At 45.5% G+C, this 13,556-nt stretch overlaps 1 protein-coding gene across 1 annotated transcript in view; it reads left to right on the top strand.

Moving 5' to 3' along the window:
- Positions 1-238: 238 nt before the first annotated feature.
- Positions 239-13,556, top strand: part of LOC106566316 (putative uncharacterized protein DDB_G0290521) — an 86,969-nt gene continuing 73,651 nt past the window's right edge. The window contains exons 1-2 of the mRNA XM_045692828.1: positions 239-1,203; positions 2,601-3,717. Of these exons, the coding sequence (XP_045548784.1) occupies positions 2,996-3,717 (722 nt within the window). The 5' untranslated portion in view covers positions 239-1,203; positions 2,601-2,995. The remainder of the gene's footprint in view (positions 1,204-2,600; positions 3,718-13,556) is intronic.

The following is a 13,556-nucleotide window of genomic DNA, read 5'->3' as shown; positions in this document are numbered from 1 at the left end:
GTCTGAAAGTTGGAGTGCCTAGAAAGATGCCCGATTTTTCGACTTGGAATTATGAGTTGGATTATCGTTCAAAATATTTTCTTCCTTCATTGGAGCTCGTTTAATTTTTTATTTTTTTAAAAATCGAGTTCCCAGTTGTCTTGGATGCACGGAAGTCAGAGATTTCCAATTTCCCAGTTGATTTGAACGTGGCAATATATCTCGTCTGACTCACTTGCATAAACCGCGAGGCACCACATGCACCCGGCGCCTCCTACCCCCTCCTCCACATCCTCCTCTTTGTGAGAGGCTCTGACAGGAGCTGCAGTGTGTATTGGCCACTCTGCGGTGCTTCAGAATGGCGGAGGGGGGCGACAGGTGCAGTTGATACGCGATGCTGAACGGGGACCGCGGGGGATGGACCGACTAATCAACCCCGCCGCTCATTCTGTCAGCATCAGGACCACAGCCAGACAGATTTGGACTTAGAATTCTATCTTCAGGAAATATTAGACCGCAATAAACTTCACCACTACGAGATGGAGATATAAGGGGACATATATGGAACACCTTACCTTTTTAGGCTAATTTATGAAATTGTTGAATCTGTCTTGAAGACTCGTGTTCCATAGTGTGCTTGTCATATTTGCTGCGAGTGAGGCGACACACGTCGGTAGTCTGCCATCATTGAAATGCGTAAAAACGACCCTTTAACCAAATCAGCTATGCGTCTTATTTTTGACATATTAGCGTGTGAATGCGTTGGGCTGTGGAGACATTAGTGAGCAAATCCCAGGATGTTTTTATTGGTGTTTTTGTCGCCGCTGCGTGACGGTGTGTGTTCAGAACCCCCGATCGTTTTCCATACCATCTTTCAACACTACGGCAGCCTGCGTGCCTCAAAGCTAAAACAATAACGTGATAACGGGACACTGTACCGGACTGGGGACTGACTGGATCGGTGTTGCCGCGGTGCACCAGACAGAACAGGCCAGCCTTGCACTCAACCGTCTGAAGAAAAGGAACATAGAGGCGGATTCCCTCACTATATAAAATACGTCATCTTATCAAATCGACAAAAAAAAATTGGGATTATTCGAGCATATGGAGAGAGAGGATCAATGATTATTTCCTCAAGGCTTCTTCATATCCTCCTTCAACCCTGCAGCACAAGACAGGCAAGAAGAAGTATGGAGGCAGAGAATGCTGCAATCTACTGACTGGGTATGACACTACAAAAACAATATATCAAGCATTAAGACAGGAAGGAGAAGGCATCCGGACAGTCTTAATAAGAGGGCAGAGTGGAGGCTGCTGGTTAGGTAGTGTGGAGCAGCTAGATGAAGATCAGTAGTGATTTCTCCTGCTCTAAAGACTTCACATGAAGCTTCCCAGTATTTATGGGGTGAGCTGAAACCCCACGAGGAGAGTTTACAGTGCAGCGTTTTCAGCCTCAGAGACAGAGGGTGAGAGAGACATTGGGAGAGAGATACAGAAGGAGAGAGAGAGACAGAATGAGAACAGAATTCAGAGCTCCACACATTCACCCAGAGTAGACACTCCTACCTGCTATTAGAGCTCCTACACATTCACCCAGAGTAGACACTCCTACCTGCTATTAGAGCCCCTACACATTCACCCAGAGTAGACACTCCTACCTGCTATTAGAGCCCCTACACATTCACCCAGAGTAGACACTCCTACCTGCTATTAGAGCTCCTACACATTCACCCAGAGTAGACACTCCTACCTGCTATTAGAGCCCCTACACATTCACCCAGAGTAGACACTCCTACCTGCTATTAGAGCTCCTACACATTCACCCAGAGTAGACACTCCTACCTGCTATTAGAGCTCCTACACATTCACCCAGAGTAGACACTCCTACCTGCTATTAGAGCTCCTACACATTCACCCAGAGTAGACACTCCTACCTGCTATTAGAGCCCCTACACATTCACCCAGAGTAGACACTCCTACCTGCTATTAGAGCTCCTACACATTCACCCAGAGTAGACACTCCTACCTGCTAAGCCTACTCGGCTACCGCAGTGTGAGTGTTTTTACTGATCTTTATTTGTCCTTTCGGGATACAACCCCTCCTCTTCCTCCTTTTTTTTTTTTTTGCCTTTTTCTTGGAATGGATGACACAGAGAAAGAAGAGCTCTTTTCCAACAGAGGATTGCAGAGGACGTTGTTGACCTTCTACAATTTGTGAGATAAACTGTCATATAATATATAACACGTACTCAGGAATATAAAGCTAGACAGAGAAAATCGTCATTTATCTACCCGAGCGGTGACAGAAAAAGACAAAACTGTCAAGCTCTTTTCCTTCTTATTTTGAATAGATGTAGATTCAAAGTTGATCCTATTCAGGAAGTGTTCTAAACGGACCAGGAAGTATAACGTGAAAGAGTTCAGACCTCTTCCATGACCTCATGCATCCTTCCTGTCCGTTAAACTATACAACCTGAGATAGAAAGATGTCTATCCACTTTGATCAGGGCCTCATCTGTCAGCCTCTCCCATCAGTTAATCTCAACTCTTCTGCTTCTTTGGATATAACTCAGTAATTTGTAGACAATCTGACTTGGTGACATTGTCTCATATGATTTCAGAAGATGGGACTCTGACCCCTTCAAGATCACCTGACCTGATTGGACCAACCGGATGTTCAAGGCGCCAACCGACGTCTCTGGCAGGGCAAAACCAGGAACTATAACGTCTTGATCCTCTAGAAGGACCTTTTTAAAGTCGCCCCTCTCCCCCCCACGTCCTTCCGGTGGGGGGGAGGGCATTGCAGTGAGCCTATCACAGCTCGGGATTTGGTCAATTCATTAGCCAGTTAGCCTATCACAGCTCAAGACTGGTCTCTTTGTTAGCCGGTTAGCCTATCACAGCTCAGGACTGGTTCTTCATTAACCAAAGCCTATCACAGCTCAGGACTGGTCCCTTCACTAGCCAGTTAGCCTATCACCTGTGAGGTTACTGAGACCAGGACCAGACCGGCAGCATGGAGCCTAGTCAGGGTCACGGCCAGGGCAGCCCAGAGAGCACTAACCGGGCTGTGGAGTATCTCCTGGAGCTCAACAACATTATAGAGAGCCAACAGAAGCTCCTGGAGACCCAGAAAAACCGTATCGATGAGCTGGAGGTTCAATTAGACCGACTGGCCCAGGAGAATAAAGACCTACGCCTCGACCGCCAGCGACCTTTACCCTCTGAACCCCCACCGCCACCCTGCCCCCCGCCACCGCCTGCCACCAAAACCAACACAGCCATACCCTCTGTACCAGTCCGCCCTGTTCAGGCCCAGTCTTATAATCGTACCAGTACCAACACTACAGCCATACTGACCCCCAACCCCGCAGCCCTTCCACCCCCACCCCCGGTGCCTGCACGGGATCAACGCAAACCTCAAACCCCCAAGACCCCACGCCGTACGCCCCACACGCCCCAAACCCCCAAACGTACTCCGGTCACCACCCAGACCCCCCGCACTCCGCAGACCCCCAAACGTACTCCAGTCACCACCCAGACCCCCCGCACCCCACAGACCCCCAAACGGACCCCCCACACACGGCTGACGCGAACCATCTCGACCGGAACAGGCACCAGCTTCGTGGAGATGGAGAAAGAGAGACTGGAGAGGATGGAGGAAGAGAGGACAGAGAGACTTCACAGCTCCACCTTGGGAAATCCCACCAGCCACCACCATCACCACAGCCACAGACAGTAAGTCATTACCTTACCTTTTAGTGTGTGTGGATGTTAGACTACAAACTCCACTGCTGAACAGTTAGCATGAGGCGTCTCTCTACGCATACTACCATACTTCACACTCTCATACTCCGAGTGCGTTCTTCGAGGGCATTCAATCAAATTTATTTACAAAGCCTTTCTTACATCAGCTGTTGTCACAAAGTGCTGTACAGAAACACAGCCTATGTTCAAATGTTCATAGATGACCAGCAGGGTCAAATAATAATAATCACAGTGGTTGTCGAGGGTGCAACAGGTCAGCACCTCAGGAGTAAATGTCAGTTGTCTTTTCATAGCTGATTATTCAGAGTATCTCTACCACTCCTGCTGTCTCTAGAGAGTTACATTTACATTTACATTTAAGTCATTTAGCAGACGCTCTTATCCAGAGCGACTTACAAAATGGTGCATTCACCTTATGATATCCAGTGGAACAACCACTTTACAATAGTGCATCTAAATCTTTTAAGGGGGGGTTAGAAGGATTACTTTATCCTATCCTAGGTATTCCTTAAAGAGGTGGGGTTTCAGGTGTCTCCGGAAGGTGGTGATTGACTCCGCTGTCCTGGCGTCGTGAGGGAGCTTGTTCCACCATTGGGGTGCCAGAGCAGAGAACAGTTTTGACTGGGCTGAGCGGGAACTGTGCTTCCTCAGAGGTAGGGGGGCCAGCAGGCCAGTGGTGGATGAACGCAGTGCCCTTGTTTGAGTGTAGGGCCTGATCAGAGCCTGAAGGTATGGAGGTGCCGTTCCCTTCACAGCTCCGTAGGCAATCACCATGGTCTTGTAGCGGATGCGAGCTTCAACTGGAAGCCAGTGGAGAGAGCGGAGGAGCGGGGTGACGTGAGAGAACTTGGGAAGGTTGAACACCAGAGTTGAAAACAGCAGGTCTGGGACAGGTAGCACGTCCGGTGAACAGGTCAGGGTTCCATAGCCGCAGGCAGAACAGTTGAAACTGGAGCAGCAGCACGGCCAGGTGGACTGGGGACAGCAAGGAGTCATCAGGCCAGGTAGTCATGAGGCATGGTCCTAGGGCTCAGGTCCTCCGAGAAAGAGAAAGAAAGAAAGAGAGAAAGAGAGAGAGAGAGAGAATACTTAAATTCACACAGGGCACCGGATAAGACAGGAGAAATACTCCAGATATAACAGACTGACCCATTCACAGACTGAGGCATTCTCTTGAGTACGCTCTTATTAGGACGAGAGTGTGGAGAACGCATACATTTTACATTTAAAAAGAACTGCACACTCCAATGCAACTACATTACTTTTGACCTTTTTAGAGTAAATTGTATCATCAACATGTCGGCTGCTCATCTATGCTGGACTTTGCTGGATCACGACTACCCTCTGTAACTATTGTTAGCTATATGTCAAACATTTGTAGATCGGACCATCTGATTTAGTTTAATACTGCATTATTGTCAGTAAAGCAATTAAGACTGTTAATCCGTTTGTGTTTTGTATTATTTTGCTACATTGAAATTTGGTTAACAAAAGTAGCCCAACTAACTTTAGTAGTAGCTAAGCTAGTTAACTTTAGTAGTAGCTAAACTAGTTAACTTTAGTAGTGTCTAACCTAGCTAACTTTAGTAGTAGTTATGCTAGTTAACTCTAGTAGTAGCTATGCCAGTTAACTTTAGCAAGAGACAACTCGTGTTTACATTATATGCATTAGCAACATATTTAACATAATGTTAACATAGAACATTACTAGCATAGATAATGACCAGTGCAGTAGTTCTAGGTAATCCCTCATCATGATCCATGGTTTGTCACGACTTCCGCCGAAGTCGGTCCCTCTCCTTGTTCGGGGCGGTGCTCGGCGGTCGACGTCACCGACCTTCTAGCCATCACTGATCCATTTTTCATTTTCCATTTGTTTTGTCTTGTCTTCCATCACACCTGGTTCCAATCTCATCAATTACATGTTGTGTATTTAACCCTCTGTTTCCCCTCATCAGTGATTGTTTGTTTGTATGTGATGTGCAAGTTATGTTCTGGTGCGCAACGGGTTTTGTACCCACTTTTATTATATATATATATTTTTTAGTTTTGTGAACACTTATTTAAACGACTCGGTTTATACCAAGTTCGTTCTCCTGTGCCTGACTTCCCTGCCACCAACACGGACCCATTACATGGTTATTTAGCAAGCTGCCCCAAGTTAAATGGCTAGCTAAGATATCATTACTCATAATCCATAGCTACATGGGCTACTACACAGCCTGCAAGGACTCTGTCAACCCTGGGGAAACATGCCAATATAATCTGATTCTAGCTACGCTACAAATAAATATCCGGACGATACAAGAGACGCGAAAGCTAGGAGGATATCCATCCGGAGGAGGGCAGCTAGACAGCCGGAGGAAGCAATGAGAGGTGGCAGTGGGTCTTCACAATGACTATAAGTGATCGATTGTGGTTTTCTGATATTGTCACGCAGTCAGCACTTGATCCTCTTTGTCAGATTTACATTTTTGAAGTGAGAGGGCTGGAGTCGGGTGATTTGCATGCCTCAGTCACTCACAACTATGCCCTGTAACCTATGCCCAGTACGGAGAAAAATGTATGAAATGTATGTATTCACTACTGTAAGTCGCTCTGGATAAGAGTGTCTGCTAAATGACTAAAATGTAAATGTAAAAATGTAAACGTTACTGCCTCAATCTGCAGCCAGCCAGCCAGCCAAGCGAATGGCAGTACAAACGATACAAGATAACTACATAAACAAACATTTCATTATCAGCTAGCTATATGGAATCGTAGTAATCTAGCTAGCCAGATAGTTTAACAGTCAAAAACAACCTAAAACTAATGTATGCAAGGTAGATGACTAGCTAACTAAACCTACCAATTCATTGTGGCTAGGTAGCCAGTCAGCTCTATTGATTTATGGGATTGCGACCTAAACACACTACGGTGGGTATTGTAGGCAGGTAACCATGACAAAATTAACACAGAATGTATTTATTAACGTATCAAGATAAACCATTGTATTCAGGTAACATATGCGATGTGAATGGGCAACATTTCATTCCCGAAGACAGTTTATTTTCTCTCGCTGCATCACAAATAATGTCCGCCATCGATTTAAAAAAAAATGTTTTTGTTGTTTTAAAAAAAAAATGGTTGCATCATATTTCTGTCCATATATCTTTCTTTGAAGCTTGTGTAACCGATGTGAAATGGATAGTTAGTTAGCGGTGGTGCGCGCTAATACCGTTTCAATCGGTGACGTCACTCGCTCTGAGACTTGAAGTAGGGTTGCCCCTTGCGTTCCAAGGGCGGTGGCTCTTGTGGCGCGATGGGTAACGATGCCTCGTGGGGTGTCAGTTGTTGATGTGTGCAAGGGTCCCTGGTTCAAGCCCAGGTTGGGGCGAAGAGAGGGACGGAACCTACACTGTTACACTTGCATCAATGCATCCTTCGAAATGTGTACAATCTGAGTGACTACACATCCGAGAAGTCATATCAAACTGTATTGGTCACATACACGTGTTTAGCAGATGTTATTGTGGGTGTAGTTAAATGCTTGTGTTTCTAGGTTCAACAGTGCAGTAATATCTAACAATTTCACAACAATGCACACGAATCTAAGTAAGGGAAGGAAGGAATTAAGAATATATAAATATTTGGATGAGCAATGTCAGACCGGTATAGACTAAGATAAAGTAAAATCGAATACAGTATATACATGTTAACCTTCAAGACTGTTGGAAATGCATTTCAGGTGAAGCTGGTTGACAGAATGTAACCTTTATTTAACTTGGCAAGCCAGTTAAGAACAAATTCTTATTTACAATGACGGCCTAACCCGGACGACACTGAGACAATTGTGCGCCGCCCTATGGGACTCCCAATCACGGCCAGTTGTGATACAGCCTGGAATTGAACCAGGGTCTGTAGTGACGCCTCTAGCATTAAGATCCAGTGCTTTAGACCGCTGCGCCACTCGGGAGCCCAAGAATGCCAAGAGTGCAAAGCTGTCATCAAGCTGTCATCAAGGCAAAAGGTGGATATTTGAAGAATCTCAAATATAAAATATATTTTGATTTGTTTAACACTTTCTTTTCATTACTACATTATTCCATGTGTTATTTAATAGTTTTGATGTCTTCACTATTATTCTACAATGTAGAAAATAGTAAAAATAAATAAAAACCCTGGAACGATTAGGTGTTCTAAAACTTTTGAACAGTAGTGTATACATATAAGATGAGTAACGCAAAATATGTGAACATTATTAAATTCGTCAGTGATTTTAAAGTCTATGCCTATAGGCAGCAGCCTCTAATGTACGCGTGATGGCTATTTAACAGTCTGATAGCCTTGAGATAGAAGCTGTTTTTCAGTCTCTCTGTCCCAGCTTTGATGCACCTGTACTGACCTCGCCTTCTGGATGATAGCGGGGTGAACAGGCAGTGGCTCGGGTGGTTGTTGTCCTTGATGATCTTGTTGGCCTTCCTGTGACATCGGGTGCTGTAGGTGTCCTGGAGGGCAGGTAGTTTGCCCTCGGTGATGCATTGGGCAGACCGCACCACCCTCTGGAGAGCCCTGCTGTTGCGGGCGGTGCAGTTGCAATACCAGGCGGTGATACAGCCCGACAGGATGCTCTCGATTGTGCATCTGCAAAAGTTTGTGAGGCTTTTAGGGGCCAAGCTGAATTTCTTCAGCCTCCTGAGGTTGAAGAGGCGCTGTTGAACCTTCACCATACTGGCTTTGTGAGTGGACCATTTCAGTTTGTCCGTGATGTGTACGCCGAGGAACTTAAAACTCTCCACCCTCTCCACTGCTGTCCCGTCGATGTGGATAGGGGGCTGCTCCCTCTGCTGTTTCCTCAAGTCCACGATCATCTCCTTTGTTTTGTTGACGTTGAGTGAGAGGTTGTTTTCCTAGCACCACTCCACCAGGGCCCTCACCTCCGAGCTCTGTTTCGCATACTTTGATTTGTAATCATACTCCGACTTATGCGTCCTCCTATTTCAAATCAAAGTTTATTTGTCACATGCGCCGAATACAACAGGTCTAGTAGACCTTACAGTGAAATGCTGAATACAACAGGTGTAGGTAGACCTTACAGTGAAATGCTGAATACAACAGGTGTAGTAGACCTTTCAGTGAAATGCTGAATACAACAGGTGTAGTAGACCTCACAGTGAAATGCTGAATACAACAGGTGTAGTAGACCTCACAGTGAAATGCTGAATACAACAGGTGTAGTAGACCTTACAGTGAAATGCTGAATACAACAGGTGTAGTAGACCTCACAGTGAAATGCTGAATACAACAGGTGTAGTAGACCTTACAGTGAAATGCTGAATACAACAGGTGTAGTAGACCTCACAGTGAAATGCTGAATACAACAGGTGTAGTAGACCTCACAGTGAAATGCTGAATACAACAGGTGTAGTAGACCTTACAGTGAAATGCTGAATACAACAGGTGTAGTAGACCTTACAGTGAAATGCTGAATACAACAGGTGTAGTAGACCTTACAGTGAAATGCTGAATACAACAGGTGTAGTAGACCTTACAGTGAAATGCTGAATACAACAGGTGTAGTAGACCTCACAGTGAAATGCTGAATACAACAGGTGTAGTAGACCTTACAGTGAAATGCTGAATACAACAGGTGTAGTAGACCTCACAGTGAAATGCTGAATACAACAGGTGTAGTAGACCTTACAGTGAAATGCTGAATACAACAGGTGTAGTAGACCTTACAGTGAAATGCTGAATACAACAGGTGTAGTAGACCTTACAGTGAAATGCTGAATACAACAGGTGTAGTAGACCTCACAGTGAAATGCTGAATACAACAGGTGTAGTAGACCTTACAGTGAAATGCTGAATACAACAGGTGTAGTAGACCTTACAGTGAAATGCTGAATACAACAGGTGTAGTAGACCTTACAGTGAAATGCTGAATACAACAGGTGTAGTAGACCTCACAGTGAAATGCAGAATACAACAGGTGTAGTAGACCTTACAGTGAAATGCTGAATACAACAGGTGTAGTAGACCTCACAGTGAAATGCTGAATACAACAGGTGTAGTAGACCTTACAGTGAAATGCTGAATACAACAGGTGTAGTAGACCTTACAGTGAAATGCTGAATACAACAGGTGTAGTAGACCTTACAGTGAAATGCTGAATACAACAGGTGTAGTAGACCTTACAGTGAAATGCTGAATACAACAGGTGTAGTAGACCTTACAGTGAAATGCTGAATACAACAGGTGTAGTAGACCTCACAGTGAAATGCTGAATACAACAGGTGTAGTAGACCTTACAGTGAAATGCTGAATACAACAGGTGTAGTAGACCTTACAGTGAAATGCTGAATACAACAGGTGTAGTAGACCTTACAGTGAAATGCTGAATACAACAGGTGTAGTAGACCTCACAGTGAAATGCTGAATACAACAGGTGTAGTAGACCTTACAGTGAAATGCTGAATACAACAGGTGTAGTAGACCTTACAGTGAAATGCTGAATACAACAGGTGTAGTAGACCTTACAGTGAAATGCTGAATACAACAGGTGTAGTAGACCTCACAGTGAAATGCAGAATACAACAGGTGTAGTAGACCTTACAGTGAAATGCTGAATACAACAGGTGTAGTAGACCTCACAGTGAAATGCTGAATACAACAGGTGTAGTAGACCTTACAGTGAAATGCTGAATACAACAGGTGTAGTAGACCTTACAGTGAAATGCTGAATACAAGCCCTTAACCAACAATGCAGTTTTAGTAAAATACCTAAAAAAGTAAGAAATAAAAGTAACAAGTAATTAAAGAACAGCAGTAAAATGACAATAGTGAGACTATATACAGGGGGTACCGGGACAGAGTCAATGTGGAGGCTATATACAGGGGGTACAATGTGGAGGCTATATACAGGGTGTACCGGTACAGAGTCAATGTGGAGGCTATATACAGGGGGTACCGGTACAGAGTCAATGTGGAGGCTATATACAGGGGGTACCGGTACAGAGTCAATGTGGAGGCTATATAGAGGGGGTACCGGTACAGAGTCAATGTGGAGGCTATATACAGGGGGTACCGGTACAGAGTCAATGTGGAGGCTATATACAGGGGGTACCGGTACAGAGTCAATGTGGAGGCTATATACAGGGGGTACCGGTACAGAGTCAATGTGGAGGCTATATACAGGGGGTACCGGGACAGAGTCAATGTGGAGGCTATATACAGGGGGTACCGGTACAGAGTCAATGTGGAGGCTATATACAGGGGGTACCAGTACAGAGTCAATGTGCGGGGGCAAAGGTTAGTCGAGGTAATTGAGGTAATATGTACATATAGGTATTCAAGTGACTATGCATAGATAATAACAGAGAGTAGCAGCAGCGTAAAAGAGGGAGGGCAATGCAAATAGTCCGGGTAGCCATTTGATAAGCTGTTCATGAGTCTTATGGCTTGGGTGTAAACTGTTAGAAGCCTTTTGGACCTAGACTTGGCGCTCCGGTACCGCTTGCTGTGCGGTAGCAGAGAGAACAGTCTATGACTAGGGTGGCTGGAGTCTTTGACAATTTTTTCGGGCCTTCCTCTTGACACCGCCTGGTTTAGAGGTCCTGGTTGGCAGGAAGTTTAGCCCCAGTGATGTACTGGGCCGCATGGTAGTATGCATATTGAGAAACACACATGGTGTTAAATCTACAGGACAAACAAACCAACACATATGTTAAGGTTTAAAAGTACTGTATACATGATTATGATTGCCTGTTAGTGGACAAGGTAGTACCTTTCCTTTGGGCTACAAAGACCACCTAATGCTGAAAAAGGGCTCTCAAAATATGGTGCTCAAACTAACCAATAATACATGATAGAAAGTCTGGAACCAAAAGATGCCGTCTGTCTGTTGTGGGTGAGACAGTTTGCTAGCATGTAGGAGAGAGATGCTGTCTGTCTGTTGTGGGGGAGACCGTTGGCTAGCATGTAGGAGAGAGATGCTGTCTGTCTGTTGTGGGGGAGACCGTTTGCTAGCATGTAGGAGAGAGATGCTGTCTGTCTGTTGTGGGTGAGACAGTTTGCTAGCATGTAGGAGAGAGATGCTGTCTGTCTGTTGTGGGGGAGACCGTTGGCTAGCATGTAGGAGAGAGATGCTGTCTGTCTGTTGTGGGGGAGACCATTGGCTAGCGTGTAGGAGAGAGATGCTGTCTGTCTGTACGTTGGGTGAGACAGTAGGCTAGCATGTAGGAGAGAGATGCTGTCTGTCTGTTGTGGGGGAGACAGTTTGCTAGCATGTAGGAGAGAGATTCTGTCTGTCTGTACGTTGGGTGAGACAGTAGCCTAGCATGTAGGAGAGAGATGCTGTCTGTCTGTACGTTGGGTGAGACTGTTTGCTAGCATGTAGGAGAGAGATGCTGTCTGTCTGTTGTGGGTGAGACAGTAGGCTAGTTGTTCTATTTGTGTAGGAGAGAGATGCTGTCTGTCTGTTGTGGGTGAGACAGTTTGGTAGCATGTAGGAGAGAGATGCTGTCTGTCTGTTGTGGGTGAGACAGTTGGCTAGCATGTAGGAGAGAGATGCTGTCTGTCTGTACGTTGGGTGAGACAGTAGGCTAGTTGTTCTATTTGTGTAGGAGAGAGATGCTGTCTGTCTGTTGTGGGTGAGACAGTTTGGTAGCATGTAGTAGAGAGATGCTGTCTGTCTGTTGTGGGTGAGACAGTTGGCTAGCATGTAGGAGAGAGATGCTGTCTGTCTGTACGTTGGGTGAGACAGTAGGCTAGTTGTTCTATTTGTGTAGGAGAGAGATGCTGTCTGTCTGTTGTGGGTGAGACAGTTTGGTAGCATGTAGGAGAGAGATGCTGTCTGTCTGTACGTTGGGGAGACAGTAGGCTAGTTGTTCTATTTGTGTAGGAGAGAGATGCTGTCTGTCTGTTGTGGGTGAGACAGTAGGCTAGTTGTTCTATTTGTGTAGGAGAGAGATGCTGTCTGGCTGTTGTGGGTGAGACAGTAGGCTAGTTGTTCTATTTGTGTAGGAGAGAGATGCTGTCTGTCTGTTGTGGGTGAGACAGTTTGGTAGCATGTAGGAGAGAGATGCTGTCTGTCTGTTGTGGGTGAGACAGTAGGCTAGTTGTTCTATTTGTGTAGGAGAGAGATGTATGTGATTCATATACTGGTGGAGGTTGGGTGCTGCTGTTGGTGCGTGGGGGGGGGGTAGAAGGTAGAAGGTAGGATGAGGAGAGGCCCTGCATACCTGCAATTGAAACACACTCTCCACTTCTTGAATGAGAGAAACCCTCTGTAAATAAATATCCTTTGTTTTGCTCGGATAGAAGGAGTGCGCCCTTCCTCTGCTGGGAGTCTCTGTCTTCCATAAAGCGTGGTAAAATCCTCCAACTGCTGGGGCTCTGACCCTGCTCTCGTCCTGGTTCTGTATAGCGGACACTGGCCTTGTTATTGTGGCCTGACACACCAGCTGATTGGGTGATGATGATAACAGGATATATTTAGGCTGTATATGAAATGGTAACCTATTCCATATGTAGTGCATTACTTCTGAGCACATGTCCCACAGTGGTCTGGTATACTGCTTGTTAAACCATCCCAATCGTTGTCTTTGGTGTAACCAATATATTCTAGAATGGTCGTTTTTTTCTTCCCAGAAGCATTCATAAGGGGAGAGCATCGGGTGGGGGGGGGGGGGGGGTGGGGTTGGAGTGATGTTCTATCGATTCCCAGGGGTCATTTCATGTTCGTGTATCACGTGCTCTTGCCGTTCACGCAGGCTGAAACACAGCCGGTATGATGTAGCATGGTGATGTAGCATGGTGATGTAGCATGG

Source organism: Salmo salar, chromosome ssa13, assembly GCF_905237065.1.
Source record: "Salmo salar chromosome ssa13, Ssal_v3.1, whole genome shotgun sequence".
Classification (NCBI taxonomy): Eukaryota; Metazoa; Chordata; class Actinopteri; order Salmoniformes; family Salmonidae; genus Salmo; species Salmo salar.
The sequence above is the reverse complement of the archived record's forward strand: the minus strand, read 5'-3'. Positions and strand labels throughout refer to the sequence as shown.